Raw genomic sequence first — 20,091 nt, forward strand, 5'->3', positions numbered from 1 at the left:
ACAATATACGCAATGGAGCGCGGCGACGCCCCATACGCAGTAGCTGTTGGCGGCTAGAACAACACATATACCTTACAGAAATTTCAAACGATCATTGCCACGGTACTTTTACTGCATGTATACCTACTGTCTAGTACCTTCATATTGTCTGGTTGGTTAGTTCCTTTAGTGTACCATTCATGTATAATTTCACTGCTTCTCTAACTTTATAGTACAAAAGTTTCCATTGGTTGTACTCGTAGGTTTTGTGTGGCTGTAAAAATGTCACAATTTCCCATGAAACTGTAAACTGTTCAATAGTAGAGTAAGCATTGGATTAAAATGGATTTGCTTGCAGCCATGGCTAGCTTGAACATGCCCTCGAAAGTCTCATCACAGAAAAAAAGACGCTCTCATTTTTTTTTTTTTTTTTTTTTTGATTAATTAAAGATTAAAGCATATCATTTAAATTTATGGTAGCAGGGAAAAAAGAAAATCATGAAAAAAAGAAATTTCATGGAAACAGCAGATCAGGCCATTTCCGAGTTTCTTTGAGCCTCATTGCGAAAGCGAAGATAAGTGCAGCGCTTTTCGTGCGAAAATTAATTTTGTTTTCATATGAATGAATACTAATTTTCATAATAAAGACTATTCACTGAGCCTCTCTTTCAAAATGAGGTTAAGAGCAGTTAACTCGGAAATGGCCCATTTGAATCATGATGTGCACAGGCTAAGGTTTGAACATCAATGCTATTACCATTTATTCTCCAGAAAGGACTATAGCACCTGTTGACATTGGTGCAGCAGCGAGTGCATCGATTTGGGCAGGAATGTTTACAACAGTAAGAACCACTAGGAGAGCGCTTAGAGAACAAGAGGATAACCAAAATCAGGACGAGCAGTAAATATCCTGGAGAGCAGTTGCTTTTTCCTGATCTGGCTTCGCAAAGACTTTTCGTGGTGGGTGAAACAAAAGGCGGAAAAAGTGTCTGTTCTTGCAGGCTGATTTAAGGTAATCTACCAAAAAACAAAAACAAAAACAAAAAAAAAAAACAAGCCTTCCCTTATTTATTTACTGTTTAGAAAACACAGTTTATGATAATTCTAACCAGATACAGTTCATTTTCAATCCGCTGTTTCAAAACCACTTTGTGAAAAATAACCATTCTGAACTATTTAGGAGAAATGAGATGTGAAGATATTTTCATACAAACCTCTTGATGTAATGCCCAAAGATAAAATTAATGTCGTTTTTTTCTAATTGTGCACTGAGGGAATCATAGCTGGGAGTATAGACAGCGAGGGTTCATACACTGTTTGTTTCCTAAAATTCCATGACTTTTCAAGAACGTATGAGATACAATCCATTACTTTGGTACTATTTCGCACACTTTCGCACTTTTTTCCATGGGGGAAAATAGCCTGTTTGATCTTTTAAGGTTACCCGGGACCTTCAGAGGTGTCTTCAGAGGTGTCTCGCGTCCAAGCGATGTAGCGCGTCCGGTTTAAACTGTAGATACCTGAACCCTTATATCAAATTAAAGCTTATAGAGCTGGCTATCCAACTAATCTAAGAATTTTGAAATAAAATGAATTGCGAATTTTTAGCGCTGTTTTCTCGAATAAATTTTTTTCACTTGGAGGAGCCACTTCAAAGAGCTAAAACTCAAAAGGAATTTGTTCGTTTGCCTTCAAATTTGGACAGTAGCTAGTTTAACATATAAACAGCAAAAAGGTGTCTGCGAATTTTTTCTTTCGAAATATTTTTTCTCCGAGAGTGATTTTTGTACGATTACTCCACATTTTTTTCATCCTATTTCGAAAATGCTCTATAACTTTTCACTGCGATTGAATATGGCAAAACGCAGACACGTTTTTTAGCGCTTTGGGTCCCGAAACTGAGGAGCAAATTAAATTAGCAAAAAACAAAATCCACTTAGACTTGAAGCTTTAAAAAGGTGATTCGGACGCTCGCAATTAGAGGTCGTGAAAAATTCGACATTTATTTTATTTCAAAATTCTTGGTTTGGTTTGATAGTCAGCTCTATAAGCTTTAATTTGATATAGGGGTTTAGGTATCTACAGTTTAAACTGGACGCCCTACATCGCTTAAACGCGAGACACCTCTGAAGGTCCCGGGTAACCTTAAAATATGCAGTCAAGAATATCGCCAGAGCAGTCTGAGACAATGTACAAGCAGACAGATTGAGACAATGATTTTATCATTTTAATGAAAAGATTTAATTCTCCTTGACTTCTTATTTTCCAGGATTTCCGGGTCTGGATTTTAGAATGTTGAAATTCCATGACTTAACAGGATATCCATGACCCGTACGAACTAGTCTGTATAAAAAAAAAAAAAATTAAATGAGAAATTTGTCTTAATTCTGCTGTATGGAAATTTAGAATTGCCTTTTTCTCTGTTTTGTCGTTGTAGATAGTGTGGTGGTGGCGGGTTCTGTTTTGCTTTTTTATAATAAAACCAAGTTTGTTGGTGGTGCTGATTGGTTATCTATTTCTGATTTGGATGGCAGTTTAAAAATTTCAGCTGCCAATGGAAGAAAACCCGTTTTCGTTTCACAAATAATTATCATAGAAAATCTTGGTTTAGGAGTACTTAGTAAATCACGCGTAAAAGCCAGTAGTTTTACATTTGTAAACAAAAAAATTGGCAATTTATGGCTCTTTCAAACACCTTCTTATTATGATTTTAATTAAAATTGTTTCTTAACTGTGCCTTAACTAGCGGTAATTGTACATACATTATATATCATCTATTGAAAACACAGGTTTGACATGACAACCTTTGGTAGGCTTTCTTTTTTAAATGAATATAAAATTGCTACATTTGTTTACATATACTGACGCAAAATTAGCTAAAATAATGTTCACTAGATATTTTACTCAAGACACCCTTAGAATAACTAAGTGCTGTATTCAATAACTTTTAAAATATTTCCAACTGAGAAAAATCTAGGTGGCCCTAAGCGAGTCTTGATTTAGAACGGTTCAGATAATGTGGTAACATTTCTCGTCACAGTTTAATAGTTTTCAAAGAAATACAATCACCGCTTATGCTGCTGCTTTTTATCTCTCGGAACTTATAAAAATTGCTCAAACCTAATAAAGGGTTCGTGACGTAAATTTTCAGTAAAATGAAAGACACGATGTAAATTAATCCATTAGAACTTTTCGTAGTTTTAGATTTTAGCCTGCTTGTTCATTATTTGTAATAAATAATTATACAATTTTATTGTCCGATGTAGTTTTAGTTACTTGCAAATGTCTGTTTTTATGCAGTAAAAGTAGCTATATAGACTCTTTTCGTTTTTAATTGAATTTGGTCCTTATTCGGGATACCTTAATCATTAAACGGTATTTTATTGCTGGTAATTACTTTCAAATATTGCGGTTTGAAAAACAATGATTTTAGTGTTAGTTATTTCAGTTGTACTTGTATTTTGTTACGAGAGTTGAGATGAATTGTGTAGCTTAAGTCACCGACAAGAGACACTTTGCCTCCTTAGCCGGACTTCCTGGAACTGTTTAGATTATCTTTAGTTGCGTTTTACAAGTGGCATAGTTGAAACCGTGTTAGTCACATCTTTCAACGCAATAGTATGTTGTAGACATAATTATAGTTATGCTGATCAAAAGTTGTTTTCTTCTGGTACCAACTCAGTGTGAAGCAAAATTCTTGTTTTGAACTGTTTCGGAAACCGTACCATTGAATAGTTACGGCCAAATTGGTTTTTGAGAAGTAGCAATAGGTTGTTTATGCTTTGTCAGCAAGGGTTTCCTTATCACTGTGATTAGTTTTTACTTTCAGTTATCTTGCTTCCAGAACTTGACTGGAAATGACTTGCTTATTCGTTTTTGGTAATTTTTGGTGCAATTCCGCCGTGATTCAGGTTGAATTTGTACCAGTTGAATTTTACCCTTAATGACTTTTTAATCTATTAGCAATTACTGTGCGGAAACACCTAATGTACCAGATCTGTTGTACCAACACGTACTGTACTTTTAATTGAAGCTACGAGGCTGTAAGCACGTAGCAAGTTAATTTGTGCAAAAAGGCGGAACCAAGATTTGGACAAGAAGGTTGCATTGGGTTCTATTTTAAGTCTCCGTTGTAAAGTGTGATTATGCGATTTCATTTAATGTTTGATTTCTCTTGTATTTAGACAAGAAGGTTAACGTTCATTTGTAAAAGATGGAAATGTTCCTGGTAATTTTTATATTGATTTCCTCGCTTTGTTTTGTCCAGATCGTTTGGCGATGACATTGAGAATTGAAGAAAAAAAAACCATTTGGTCACTGAGAGTTACTCGAAGAAAAATATGTAAATTGTTTTAGTGCGCAAGCGTACTTTCGCTTAAGAACTACTGCGCAAGGCATTACGTTAGCTTTAATTTACGATTGATGTGATTTTGACCGCTGATTGACAGTTCCCGCCAAATCACGCCTGGACAATATAAAAGTGATGAGATTAATCTGTTCTTGGCCTTTACAACTTGATCTTGCCAGAGTAAGGTCTTCCAGTGTTATCAATAAATTTACCAAAAGAGCAGAAGACGTGGTTGTACTCCTTCAAGCGCAAAGTGCGTTAAAATACAGTTGTATTTTTGCGCAGTTTATAACTACGCCGGAAAAGCAGATCTTAGCTACGGAAGTTGGAATCCAAAAAGAAAATTGGGGGTAACAATAATAATTCCAACAAGCGTTAAATACGTGTTTATCCTCCATTTTCTTTGTGGATTTCAAAGCCACTTGTCAATTTCAAGAACGGTGCCTACTAGTACAGAGGTATTTTTGTGCGGCTTATGATTATACGGGGAAAGCAGATCTAAGTAAAGGAAGTTGGAATCCAAAAAGAAAATTGGGGATAACAACACATTTTTTAGAGATAATTAAGCGACAATAATTCTTAAAAAAGCGCTAAAATACAAAGCAAATATGGCATTTTTTTCTCAAATTGAAGATTGATTATCTCTGAAAAATGCATTGTTCCCCCCCACCCCCCTGCCCTCCCCAATTTTCTTTAAGGATACGCACTTATTAAGTTCTGCTTTCTCCGCATAGTTTTAAACCGCGCAAAATATCCCTGTATTAGTAGGCACCACCCATAGGAAACCCTAGAATCTCGAGATGCGCAGAACGTACGCCCAGTAACAAAAGTAGGCACCGTCTTTAAGACTTTCTTTTCCCACATAGCCATTAACCGCACCAAATTTCTTTGAATTGGCGGGCATCTTCCTTAAGAAATCAGAGTATCTCCGCGGACCATTCCGAGATGCGCAGAACGTATGCGCAGTAGCTAAAGGAGGCACATGTAACTGACTCGCTCTTCTGTAAGACACGTGGAATTGGTTTGGCTCTTTTTTTTAATGCTCTGTAGCCTTGATTAGATGAACCACACTTCGAGGGTGCAAATTAATGATAATCGAATCATTTATTAATTCTGGTGCTATGTCTTCCAGGGTTGGGTAGATGTTCTCAAAGCAGCTTCATAGATTTCTGAGGGACGTTTTGCACCTGAAACCGCAAAATGAACAAAGAATTTTTGCAACTTTTACCAAGCTTAATATATCTGGCTTCTCAAGTTTTAATCATCACACAGAAATTTCCTTGAAATAAACCATCTAAGAACCTCCACTATAAGTGGCAATGCGATTCATTTATACATTGTATAGCAAGTGTTTCACTTAAGCGTGCGAACGCAGACGTCTTTCCGACTGTCGCTTCTCTCCGCCGGGGGAGAGAAGCGACAGCCGGGAATACGTCTGCGTTCGTAGGCTACATACACTCGAGTATAAATTGCCAAACTATCTTTACCACTCAGGGGTGTGATCAGCTACAGTCGGATTTTGCCAGGCCTTGTGCCTGACTCGGAAAGACGAATTTGTTCTAGATGCTTGGTTTCTCAGAAATAACAAGCACTTCACTCATTTGTTTCAGTTACCTTAAGGTTGAAAAGGTGCCATGAAACCCTAATATTCAATTGATGATTGAGGACAAAAACCTTTAACATAAAAAAAATTAAACGTGACAGGTTTTCTGTGACAATTTTTACTTGCTCGTTTACATGAGAAAACTTCTTCATAACGAGGGAAGGCGAGACTTAACGTCTTGGCGTTGTTGCCATGCCTGTCACCGCTGTACAAAGTTATTTGTGGTCATTAGACAAACACGTTTACAACATTTACAACATTTACAGCATTTGCTTTCTTGTACACAAGAGCAATTGCTTTCGTCACAAAAAATCTGCCACATAGGATTTGCTCGTGTGGGAAGGCTTAACCTATCATTTTTTAAAGTTTTTTAAAACTTTAAAAAATGGTGCGCTTTGTAACCTAAAAAAATTATGTTTTGCATCGATTGTTTCAAATATACTCAGTTATTCAGTTGAAGTCCTCAGTTTTTTAGTTCAGGGGAAGTGATATTTATGAACAGTAAACCGGTGTAAGTACATTTCAAGAACATTTTAGTGTTGTAAAGTTTTTGTATGTGGCGGATTCTGTCTAGAATGTTTCCTTCCTGACCTAACAGAGATTCAAACGAGCCACTATCGCCTTCTTTGCAGTTTCTTATGTTTCCTACAATATCATCAAATTGAGTTCCTATAAGTGTTCAATGGAGAAGCTGTAGTCACCTTTTGTTCACACAAGAGGCTTTCAATTGTCCGCCATTTAGGAATTTAAACTTAAATGTACTTTTGCCACAAACAACAAGTAGAAGGAATTTCGTTTTAATACGATTGTAAACCTTTTTTGCTCTAATTCTCGGTGTTTTGTCCAATACTACTTTGCTTTATTTATATGTTTATACGACCCCACGGCCGGGTTTTTTGCTTCTACTTCTTATCGTTTATATATAAATAAAGTTTGAAAGTGATGTGAATTACTTATTAATTAATGTAGCATTGTGAAGATGGTTTGTTCAGGCTTAGATCCACGTGCGCTGTAGGCACGTCTAAAATAACGACTCTACTTTCGTCGTAACAGCGTACGAGCTTTGCGGATCGGTTACCTTCCAGATTTTCAGCGAGAAACGCTTAATTAGGGAATTTAACTTCATCCTTTTGCTCACAGCGTCGAATAGGCTTTTTATATTAATGTGTTTTCCAGATCTAGAATAGGCCATTTCCTAGTTGCTGTGAACCCGACCATGAAAGCGAAGCTAAGTGCAAAACTTTTCATATGAAAATTAGTTTTATGAGAGAAATGTGACGGTATATTTCCAGCCTGGTGAATGAATGAGAATGATGATTATTCAAGAAAGTGACACAGGCATACTCGGAAAAAAGAAATCCGAGTGCTCCTATCAGGAGTCGAACCTAAGACCTTCCGATTACTAGTTCGGATGCTCTACCACTGAGCTACAGGAGACTCGTGGGAGCTAAGGCCATTAAACTAGGTTCATGGGACAAACATCCTGCATACTGCGAACTAGTAATCGGAAGGTCTTAGGTTCGACTCCTGATAGGAGCACTCGGATTTCTTTTTTCCGAGTATGCCTGTGGCACTTTCTTGAATAATCATCATTCTCATTCATTCACCAGGCTGGAAATATACCATCACATTTCTCTCATATACCACACGTTCGACATTCAAATCCTAGCAGTATGCAGGATGTTTGTCCCATGAACCTAGTTTAATGGCCTTAGCTCCCACGAGTCTCCTGTAGCTCAGTGGTAGAGCATCCGAACTAGTAATCGGAAGGTCTTAGGTTCGACTCCTGATAGGAGCACTCGGATTTCTTTTTTCCGAGTATGCCTGTGTCACTTTCTTGAATAATCATCATTCTCATTCATTCACCAGGCTGGAAATATACCATCACATTTCTCTCATATACCACACGTTCGACATTCAAATCCTAGCAGTATGCAGGATGTTTGTCCCATGAACCTAGTTTAATGGCCTTAGCTCCCACGAGTCTCCTGTAGCTCAGTGGTAGAGCATCCGAACTAGTAATCGGAAGGTCTTAGGTTCGACTCCTGATAGGAGCACTCGGATTTCTTTTTTCCGAGTATGCCTGTGTCACTTTCTTGAATAATCATCATTCTCAAAATTAGTTTTGTTTGCATATGACCGGGATATGAATGAAAACTAATTCTCATTAGAAAACTTTGAGAGGGAGCGAGAAAAAGGGAGGGAAGAAAGAGAGGACTCAGCAGTCCCCCCGTCCTTCTCTCCCTTTTTGGTTCATTGGTTCATTTTTATTTCACACTATTTACACAATATTAACATAGAAAGTAAAGTATTACAACAGATAATTACAAGATAAAAATAAATACCGTACAAATTATAAAATGTGTGTGGTGGTCAAAGTAGCAAAGGCTTTCTAGTTTTTTTTTCTAGATTTCTTTTCTCCCTCCCCCTCCCCCTTCCCGAATACGCCTGCTACGCAGATTAAGAAGTGATTGACGTTCGTAAACATACGGGACATGCAGGCAAGCTGTGGATTATACCTTGTTTTTCGTCACTTAGACATCAGCAGCGCCAGGTTTTACATGTGAACGAAAATGGAACTCGGCGGATTCAAGACTCACAGGTTCACGACCGGCGTGTGAAATATTAATGAGCTGTGATTTGCCTTATATTCCTGTCATTCGGTATCCCGTATGTCACTTGGGCACGAGAAGGGAAAGAGGAAACGAGGTCACCTGCGGGAGACATGGAGAAGGACAGTGGAAAAGGAGCTTAAGGACAAGAGGACTAAGAATGTGGGCGGTCGGTGAGAGCATCAACAACAGATGACAGAAGAGCCTGGAAGGAGAGAGCATGCAGCGCAACTCCCCACTAAGAGAATGTGGAAGATTATGAAATGATCTCTATGACATTTTAGCCAAATATCACATAACCAGTCTCTCCATCCACCCTAATAGAACTCTACATTAGTAACATCGTCAAATGATAATCTTTGAAAGGGCCTTGAAAGGTACCCTTAGTGCTGTTTTGCACCAAACTTGATCACAACTGTAAAAGATTTTCATTCTTGGTTATTCAATCCACAGCATTATTTCTGCGTTAAATGTTGATTCATAACGCGGAGCTGGCTTTTGAAAACTCAAATGAATTGATGTAGAAAGCTCATATATTAGAAAAAGTGTCTTTTTCAGGACGTAACATAAAGGACTTTTCATTTGCCGGTTTATCAAACATCTTCAAGAAAACTTTGCGCTAAACCAGATTGAATCCGCTCCTTAATTACAAAAATTGTTTTTCCTGTAAACTTCTATTAATCACTGCAAAAATTGCAGGGGAGATATACGCTTATAGGTGCTTTTTTGTAACACGGCGGGTTCTTGAAAGTGAAATAGAAAGATGATTGCTCACTATCCTTGTGTAGTCGTGTGGTTTTGTCATGGGCTGGGAAGTATTTGGTCTAAGTTCGGCCCCAACCATCTTTTCCGTGTAAACCACTGTCACGTTTTCGTTACATTCGATTCTCTTTTTTAAAAAAACATTTAGGCACCTGAATAAAACCCGTCAGTAGTTATCCATACAAAGTGAACAGTACGCGTGCGAAGGTGAGAGATGGTGAGAAAACTTTAGTAATCAGTACGATAAAAACCATTACCCGCTGATAATTTTAAGAGATAAAGAATAAATGTAATTCCGAGTAAATGCATTGTGTCAATGATATGCGGTGAGGGTAAAAGACGGAATGAGTTTGCGGAATGGAATGTGGAATGACGTGCGGAATGGCATAATTATGCAAAATACGAGTTGCGGAATGACATAATTATGCGAGATACGATTTATGCATAATGACTCACGGAAATACATTAAACTGAAAAAGCGCGCCTTTTTTGGGGCGCCAATTTGCAAATACAGCCTTTTTGTAACCATTTCAACCGAAGAATGCATCACAAAAACCCAAACAATGGTATCTTCGAATTCAAACTTTTTTCCTTCGATTCTCATCGCATAGCCGTTGATGCAACATAGCAGCTCGTGGACTTTTATCGTTCGCGAGTGAACACAAGACTTGTAATACATTTGCATTAAAGAGGCTTGTTTATTTACGTTACCTGGCTTCCATTCCACGCGAGTCGTCCGCCATTAAGGGAGATGTATACAACTCAATCGAAGGCTGGTTAAACTTGACATGTTTCAAGCTTTCACAGCGCCTTGCAGGAAAAAGACGTGAGCAAAGAACCGCCTCTGTTTATTTTTGAAACGATTTATGTCACTTCTCGAGGATTTATCTGGTTATGACGAATGTGTTGTGGTTCGGTCATGCTCATTTCCGTTGTTTTACGTTTTATATTATTCAATTTATCATACACAGCCAAACACACACACACGCAAAAAATTAATAAATAAATAAATAAAAACGAAAATAAAAATTTAACCGCAATCTATACCGCAGAACTCTTTCCCCGTATTTTGACGTGTAGATTTCGGTTTTTTATTTTCGAACGAAGGATCTTGATGTAACAAATTTTCAACTCCAACATTTTATAAGAAACCATATCTAAGCAATTCGGGAAAGATTTCCGCACAGCCCCATACATTATTTATCCATGCACAACTGTCACACTAACCCACCTCCAAAAACGACGAGCGTGAAAACAGAGTGTGAGTCGCAAAATGTATAGATAATTATGCATGGATCTTGACGCAACTTGTACTAAAAATACTGTAAGAGACTAATGTCACTTGAAGCCTCTGTAATTAATACCATACCGTAATTCTTATCTACTTTCTTTTCTTTTTCTTTTTTTATTTTTATTTTAAAGAATCGATATAAGCTTGTATTGTACTGGTTATCCCATACCATGAAATCCCGGTTTTAAGTCCCCCTCCCCTGCTAATAAATCGCCTCGATTTTTGGGCCATCTATTTGCAAACGAAAATTTTATTCCGTGATAAACCCCTACCACTCTTCCACTTATAGGCCCATCTTTGATCTTTATATAAACACGTAACACCCCTTCCCCCCTTGCCCATAAAAGCCGGTGACATTTCCTTTCTACGTATCCCCACCCGTAACCGGAATTTTACGGTATTATGGTCTCTGCCTCATTACAAGAGCCTGTGAAGTTTTCCTAGACTCAACCTATTGTTGACTTTTTTTAGTTTTCCTTGTTTTATCTGATTGGTGAGTATCACAGGTCTCGCAGAGGTAAACCCATAAATGGTTGGATTGCTCAGTAGCTCAACAACAGTAACTCAAGTAGCTCTACAAACATGTAATGTAACCACACTTACACCCCACTGCCCAGGGGAAGGGGGGACAAGCTGTCAAAAATGTTGAACAGAATGTTCTAAATTGTACCAGACTCTCTTGGCATAGGTGTGGCCCCAATGAAGTTTCCTTAAGGGTTATCAAAACAAAATATTGAAATAATCAAGCAGTTTCCTCATTGCACAGAACAAAAAAGCTTTCCTTTGAGGTTTTGAAAGCAGAGATTCAGATTTCCACCGCAATGGTACAAAACTGCACATTTTCAACCCCTGTCAGGGACAAGCATTTTTACATCGCCCTAAAATTGACCTCCCATTTCCCCTTGGGGTGTACAGCAATAATAACTAACTGTTCACATGGAGTTAACGTTTGGCAACAACGACAACAAGCAAGAGAGGATCAAAAGTATGAATTCTCCATACATGTTCCGATACATACCCAGCTGTTCACTATTTATGACTTTTTTTTAGGTCAACCATACAACCAGAGTTTTTTTTTTTTTTTTTTTTACGTTCACATAATTTTTTAAAAATTAATTTTTATGATTCTTGATGACTGACCTAAAAATAAACCAAGAGGAAACGTCATCATTCCAATAAGTCATGTAAGACCATTAGAGGATTAAGCCCACACATATACTTGATCCTGTCTTATGACAACCAAAACTATATCCACCATAACTTTAGCTGGTAATTCTAGTTGTCATAGCAGTTTCCATGTCCACATATATAACGCTTGTAATATGAAAACTCTACAAACAGTATCTTCATTTAACATTAAGTTTGAAGATACTTAAGCATAATATAAACAAGGCTGTTTTCACGTCAAAAAATGAGTTGTTCATTACACAATTAGTTATGTAATGTAATTTGAAAACAACTCAACAAACTTATCGTTTTCAAAGTGATGTTGTCATGTTCTTGCTTACAGTTTGTAAAATGTCAAAAATAAAAATGATTTAACGTGGAACCTTGCCAGTATGCAAAAAAGATGCATTATCATTTAATTAGGCCAAAATTTAAAAGCAAATTCTAAAAACTGATCAATTTTAGTTTTTATTTGTCTGAGACAGTTCAAGTATCAGACAAAATGGTCAGTAAAAGAAGAAGAAAAAAAAAGCCGCAAAACCAGTATATAATACTAACATATTCTTTAAGGCTTTGCCCCACTATAAGCTAGCATAATGTTGAAACACCTACTTAGATACCCACTTCAAAGATCAGAATAAACAATGTTTGGGATAACATGTTTTATACTTTGAAAATAAAATACAATGTGACTGGATTGTTCAGCCATTGTGATGGATGATAGTTGTTACAGTGGTGAAGAAGCTTTCTCCATCCTAGGAATAATTTGGGATGTTATCAGTATGATTTATTTTCAAGTTCTTCTAACTGTAAAGTATACACGGTGAAGGTGATTCCATCACTGATAAGTCAGAGGGACATGCACTATTCATGGTTAAAAATGGGCATGGGTGTTATTTCAACAGGTTGCAACAGTTATTGCAGTTACCCTCCCCCTACCCCTCTCTTCTCCAGAGTGGACTGAATTTCATGTTTCCTCTCTAAAACCGAGATTTTATGGTTTTGGATAACCAGTACAATACAATAAAGTAGGCTTCAAGTGACATTAGTCTCTTACAGTATTTTTAGTACAAGTTGCGTCAAGATATCTGCACAACCCCATGCATAATTATCTATACATTTGGCACACACTCTGTTTTCACGCTCGTCGTTTTTGGAAGTGGGTTAGTGTGACAGTTGTGCATGGATAAATAATGTATGGGGCTGTGCGGAAATCTTTCCCGAATTGCTTAGATGTAGTTTCTTATAAAATGTTGGAGTTGAAAATTTGTTACTTCAAGATCCTTCCTTCGAAAATAAAAAACCGAAATCTACACGTCAAAATACGGGGAAAGAGTTCTGCGGTATAGATTGCGGTTAAATTTTTATTTTCGTTTTTATTTATTTATTTATTTTTTGCGTGTGTGTGTGTTTGGCTGCGTATGATAAATTGATTAATAAAAAACGTAAAACAACGGAAATGAGCATGACCGAACCACAGCACATTCGTCATAACCAGATAAATCCTCGAGAAGTGACATAAATCGTTTCAAAAATAAACAGAGGCGGTTCTTTACTCACGTCTTTTTCCTGCGAGGTGCTGTGAAAGCTTGAAACATGTCAAGTTTAACCAGCCTTCGATTGAGTTGTATACATCTCCCTTAATGGCGGACGACTCGTGTGGAATGGAAACCAGGTTACGTAAATAAACAAGCCTCTTTAATGCAAATGTGTTACAAATCTTGTGTTCACTCGCGAACGATAAAAGTCCACGAGCTGCTATGTTGCATCAACGGCTATGCGATGAGAATCGAAGGAAAAAAGTTTGAATTCGAAGATACCATCGTTTGGGTTTTTGTGATGCATTCTTCGGTTGAATGGTTACAAAAAGGCTGTATTTGCAAATTGGCGCCCAAAAAAGGGCGCGCTTTTTCAGTTTAATATATTTCCGTGAGTCATTATGCATAAATCGTATCTTGCATAATTATGTCATTCCGCAATTCTTATTTTGCATAATTATGCCATTCCGCACGTCATTCCACATTCCATTCCGCAAACTCATTCCTCCTTTTACCCTCACCGAATGATATGGACAACAAATGCAAGGAAACGTTGGTGTACCTTATTGTTATATTTCGATAGGATACTATATCATCTTCAGACTAAGGTGACATCAAGTAGCTATGATTTAAATACTGAAAGATGGTAAATCAACAATTTAAAACATACACATGAGAATACAAAACAAAACGTTAATGTCAGGAGAGTAGACATAGTTCTCTGCTCGCTTTTAAACCATTGTTCAAAGATGGTGCTGAACGTTTGATATGGTAAGCTTCTTCAGTTTGTATAGTCGTAAATTCCAATTATCATCGTTTTCTATTATCTTTGTGTTAACACGCGCGATATGGGTGAGCTATTCTTTGTTCATTGCAGTAGAAGGTGGGTAGTTATTAGTAAAAATGCCCGGTAGATTGTGTAAACCTTGTATGTGTTTGATCTGATCACAGTAGCGCAGATGTTTTAATAAATATAGCGCTCTCTTTGTCCGTGGTCGCATGTTCTTGTGTACGGACAAGCAGAGTTCTGTTTGTTTTGCCAATGTGCGAGGAATTTCAGCCGGGGCAAGTGAATTCGTATACAACACTTGATTTGCTTAGTGGCGAATAAGGCCCTAAATCATAACACCAACGATACCCGACGCGACAACCAAGAGTCAACTATCTGGCTTACCATACCGTTCGTAGGTGACCTTACAACACAGCTCGTTTAGAGACTTAAGCGTAAGCTTCGTAGATGTCTCGTCGATCCGAATGTGAATATCCGAATAAAACAGAAGACCACAAAATTATGTTTCTTCACAAGCACTAAAGACAAAACACCGCTACTAAGGCCAGAAAGTGAACTAAGTTCCATCAAGTGTTGTCTTTCGTTAACAAGTGAAATTCACGTCAGTTTTGCAGTATAGTTGACGTTTCCACTGTTTCCTCGCTGTTTTAAAGGTTGTTTCAAATTCGCAGTTATTCAACTGAAGTCACCAGTTTTGTAGTCCAATGGAAGTATGCGATGTCAGTCAGAACTGAGCTTGAATCAATACATTTTAAGAACATAACAGTGTTGTAAAGTTTGCAATGTGGCCATTTCTATGAAAAACGCCTCCTTCCTGACGCAACAGAGATTCAAAGGAGCCACTCTCGGCTGCTTTGCTGCTTCCTTACATACATACATACTTTATTTATTCCAGAAGCAGACTATATATACAAATAAAACTAAGAAGAAAAGTACTTCTAGAAAAGGAAGTTTGGAGGTTAGCCCTATGCGAAAACTCCCTCAAATAAAAGAAAAACAAAAATAAGTATACATAAATCGAGATCTTTAGAGTCAAATATTTAAATACATTTTGAGCTTAGATTTAAAATGCTGAAAGCTATCAGCTTCCACTATATCACCAGGTAGTTCATTCCAGAGTTTCACAGTTCTAACGAAAAAAGAATGTTTATAACAGTTGAGTCGTGCTGATTTGACATAGTGCTTGTATTGATGATTTGCCCTTGTAGACCGAGTTGTGGCGAAAAAAGACAGAAACACCATACTAACCCAGCAAAATACTCCTGACTTGAAATGTTGTCTGTTGTGACTCCTGTGAACTATTTGCGCCAGATTACCTCAAACTAAACTGATTTAACCGGAGTATATTATTCTTGTTGTACAATAGTTCCTGATCCGGTCGAGGAACAATTTTAGCCGGGCTATTTTACGACGTACAGTAATGATTTAGTTCAGCAACGGAGGAGTGGGTGGGGGTGTTTTTTTAGGAACACGTAGGAGGTCGCTTAAGACATAAATGTTTCGCCTCTGGAGCGCTTTTTGGTAGTAAAGTCCAAGCAACAACCGTGGACGATAATCCTGCTGGTTTACGTTAGATCAATTGGATCGGCTTAACAAATACAAATGATAAAAGAAGCAGAGACCGATACAACGTAAAATTACGGTTTAAAGGTTACTATATTTCGGCTGGCCAAACCAGCCTTCTTCAGGTACAATGAAAATTTGCATTAGGACAAACGCTTATATAACAAATATTTGCGCAATAGCGGAACTACGTAAAACTAAAGTGATTGACAGTATAACAGAGGAAGCAAATGAAATAATAATAGCAACAACAAAAAATTATTGAAGGAAAAAAGCTAGTAAATTTCTAGGCGAATATTGAGGCCATGTGGAAGAAGTGTTCTATCTTTAGAGATTAAAACGGCTTCCCTGGCCTTGTGGATTGAGTCTCGGTTAGAGTTGACTTTTTTTCTACTTCGTTTGCAACTGACGACATCCGCGATTACCGTCAGGTTTTCTCTTGGATTGCACTGTTTCCAAACTAAATTGCCCCATTCATTCGCAAATCAGTTACAGAGGAGGCCAGCGTATATGACAAAATTAAGGTGTACTCAGTACACCAGTTTCAAGTTGTCGCAATAAAGCTAAAGACTCCGACTTGCCTATCCCACGGTCTGCTTTTCTCACCTTGTCAGTATTGCAGTATGTTAAGAGAGCCCATGCGGATCTCGTCATTGGTTAGCACTGGCTCTGCACCGGCCAATTTCCCACTGAGATGGGATAGGTTAGACTTTCTCAAAGTCCGTTTTCGTGGGAGTCCAGTCAGGCGCTCGGCTCACGACTCCGTCGCCTTATTGGTCACTCTTTCGGTGCATAAGAAGACGACTTGTGGCAAGTCTATAATGGTCTACACAGAAATGTAGCCGAAGAGAGAATCACGCGCGCGCTAAGATAAGCTCAACTTCGGAGTAAACATCACTTATTCGAACACTGCTAGTGTTGTCCCGAAACGTGTTTGTCCTGAGAAATTTCACGAGGTATGCATTAAAGGGCCCTAACCAGCCACGCCTATATATGTTTATATGCGAGAGTTTGGCTATTATATTTTATTGAGAGCATGTCGAAATGAACGAAATCACTGTGAAACTACTAAAGATAATGACACATACTTTCAGGAACACAAAGCAATAAGATTTTGCTTTACATGCAATATCAATAATTTTGATGGAAAATCTCCAGATTCCCGGAACAATTTTGGCTTGCTCCCGAAACAGCGTTTGTTAGAGTTGTCACCCCCCGTCAAAATAGCGGAGGCTGACTAGGGTCCTTTAATTTTATTGTTGTCTTAACGGTTTTGCACTAGAGTTGCGCCAACGAAAGATTTGAACGGTTTACTAAAACACTTTTTTTCTGCTTGACCACCTTGTCAGATAATTGAACTGGCATCCGCAAATCTCACAAGCTGATTTCACCCAGTCACGACCGAAATGGCCGTTAGAATGATTGCAATCATCAGAAAATTCTTTAAACGCGGCGTAAATACAAAAAACTACAAGTGTTTTATAATATAGAAATTTTGTATATTTGGTAATTGTTTCAATCAGAACAACGGCAGTGTTTATAAGAACACAACAGATCATTGTAACTAAAATAAACACATTTAAAAAAAAAGTGCTACAGATCAGAGAAAATTAACGATTAAACAGAAAACTGAACTTTTTTAAAGATCTTATTAACGAAGAATTGATGCACCCAACCCTTTTTCAGGTACTGTTATCATCAGTGATCACGGAACTCTTTATCTGTCTGTATATCTTTTATCTTGTTTGTAGCTGTTATTTATGTTGGCAAACCGACACATGCGAAAAGAACGAACCTCATTCTGGTTGAGAAACTGAAAAAGTTCTCGTTAATTCAAAATTTTCTTATATCACCTTCTACCGGTATCTGTTCAATTTCCTCTCGTTAAAACATCATTCAAGTAATTATCTTTGCTGAATAAACCATTCACGCACACGCCATGACCGTCGTGAAATAAACAACCTGAATCGATCACTCAGTGTTCGCGGAGAAATTCAAAAGCGGCGTTAATGCGTGAACAGTCACGTTTGCATGTTCAAATAACTTTAAAGGAACTAGTTTCAGGCGCCCTGATGTTTGGATTTTTTTTTTTTTTTTTTTTTTTTTTTTCGATTTTGGCCATATGTAAGAAAAACCAATCAAGCCGTTGCGTGACCGAAACAAGTACAGTCAAAAACAGTCGAAGACGGATGATTATAAAGTCCGGCGGTTTCTGAAATGACTGTGGAGAACTTTAAAATTAGATATTGCTGTTAATATTTTCTATGAGCCGACAGGGTTTTGTTACCGTCAAAGGATTTTTGCCCCTTCAATTGTCATTTGCCAAGTGACGTGAATGCGATAGCAGAAGTCATTAGTCACTGAAGGAGATCAATTATCAACCCTTCGAGCTATGACGACTTTGTGTAGTACATTAAGCCAAGAAACTGATACTTAGGGCCTCTTCATATGATCCCGGTTACCGGGATGGCTCGGTAAGCGGGATGAATTTTGCAGTCCGTTCATATGGGAAATTTCATCCCGGTTACCGAGATGAAAAGTGGTGACGCGGTCAATCGAGCGTGACATTTACCGAACAAGCCCGGCAAGAATTTTTCATTTTTATCGGTTCTACAAACCTCAAAAGTATTATATTTTTATCTCTACTACGAAAAGGAATTATTTTGAACTAGAACATCTCAGAAATAAGCCGTAATAATCAAATATATCCGTTCTAAGACGCGAATGTTTGGTTATAGACTTCATCCCGGTAACCGGGATACCGTGTTCATATGAGAAAATTTTCGTCCCGGACTCCGAGATCTCGGTCGCTGAAACCGAGATCTCGGTAACCGGGCTGGCCCGCCTTCTCATATGAACACATCGAATTTTTTACAAAAGAAATAGGAATGAGGCGAGATCTCGGTAAGCGGGCTAGCCCGGTCAACCGGGATCATATGAAGAGGCCCTTAGATGACATCTTATTCAAGGTGAGCCAAATATGAGCTTTCTGTTGTTTGGTCCATCGTAATATTGAGGGAAACAAGAAAAAAAATAAAGTCTTAGTTGATTTTGACAGAAACAGCATGTGTATCGCTTACAGTTCTTGTCAGATAATGTTGCAATTATCGGGATTTTGAGAGCCTTAGTTCTCAGCGCTGAAAGAAAGCCCGAAACTGATTTTTAAACCTGGTTTTAGAACGGTATTTCGTCAATCAAGAATTCTAAATTTCAAGTGATTCGGTGTTTTACCGGGTAGGGAAACTCTCTCCTGAAAAAGTGCGCCAAATTGAGAATTTCGACTGAGCCAATTTTAGTAACTTTCGATACCTTCCCCATGACCTTCAAAACTAAAGCAGAGATCTATTATTGGCCTCAAACGATTCGTAAACACTTCAACTGCACATTTCCAAGCTTAAAATGAGTTTTTTTATCGATGCGAATTAAACAGAGCGAAGTTGGGAGAAGGTATGGGACACGTCTACTTTGGGTGCTTTTATAGACACTTGGGCCCGAACAGATTTTATTCAATTTTTCTGGGTTAAAAAAAGAATTCCGAGAAATCAAAACCACCACATTACTAGAACTACCATAGGGTATCCTTAGTCAATTTGTGAAGGACTTTCACTTTTTATCATGTGCCACCCCTCGCTCGGTGTTAGTAGACATTCCCTCTTAACTCTTTAGCGATTGTAGTACTGAAAGTGCTAGTGTCTTGCTTTTACGTTTTCTCTAAAGCATGCAGGTATGTGTGAATAGGGCCATCATTGTCCCATTGGGCGATAACCTTGAAATGAAACAAGGGGCTTTGTATCCTTTTATATACACGCTTTTTTAAACAGAAGTGTTAAACCATAAAAATAGGCGCTCTTTCGGTAAAAGTTTCAACATTGTTTTTATTTAAATTTGCTTTTTATTAGGGTAGTAAATATTCCAGGATATTGCAGTCGAAATAGTAGTGACTTTTGTGTTAGCGGGTTCCTCGCGGCGAAGCCGATCGTTGACGCTGCTTCGCTGCAACTGTCGCGGATCTCGCCCCATTTCCCCCGCAGCTGCACCACTCGTTTCCCGCCCACCAACAAAAACCGCCAGCTTCGCAGGGTACATGAAGAACGATTACTCGTCAGCCTGGTTTTCGTGACAACTTTGAAAAATTTAGTCTAAACTTTTAAAAATCACTGAGTTATTCGGCGGGATGCTTTGCCCGTGACTGTGCTCCTTTAAGGAAAATTTCTTCCAAAATATCCCTAACTTGTGCACAGCCGGTTTTTATAGGAGAGCGGGCGGCAAGAACAAAGGAAAATCGAGAGGCTACACTACATTAAGAATTTTCCTGACTAAATGCGACATTCTCTGACTTTCCTGATTTTGAAAAAGAAAATGCTTTTCCCGGAGCAGCATCACATACTTGCAATTTTGCCACTTAGCTGCAAAGTAGTCTTCATTGGGGTGGACTGAC

General features: G+C 38.0%; 2 protein-coding genes across 2 annotated transcripts in view; both read left to right on the top strand.

The window, feature by feature from the left end:
• The window catches only part of LOC146449927 (uncharacterized), a 92,922-nt gene that overhangs the window by 53,592 nt on the left and 19,239 nt on the right, over positions 1-20,091 (top strand). The window lies entirely within an intron of this gene.
• LOC146449933 (uncharacterized) overlaps positions 1-20,091 on the top strand; it is a 54,291-nt gene that overhangs the window by 9,496 nt on the left and 24,704 nt on the right. Inside the window, exon 4 of the mRNA XM_085100965.1 lies at positions 751-3,000. Coding sequence (XP_084957091.1) covers positions 751-884 — 134 coding nt within the window. The 3' untranslated portion in view covers positions 885-3,000. The remainder of the gene's footprint in view (positions 1-750; positions 3,001-20,091) is intronic.

Source organism: Pavona decussata, unplaced genomic scaffold (assembly GCF_977016875.1).
Source record: "Pavona decussata unplaced genomic scaffold, jaPavDecu1.1 SCAFFOLD_549, whole genome shotgun sequence".
NCBI lineage: Eukaryota > Metazoa > Cnidaria > Anthozoa > Scleractinia > Agariciidae > Pavona > Pavona decussata.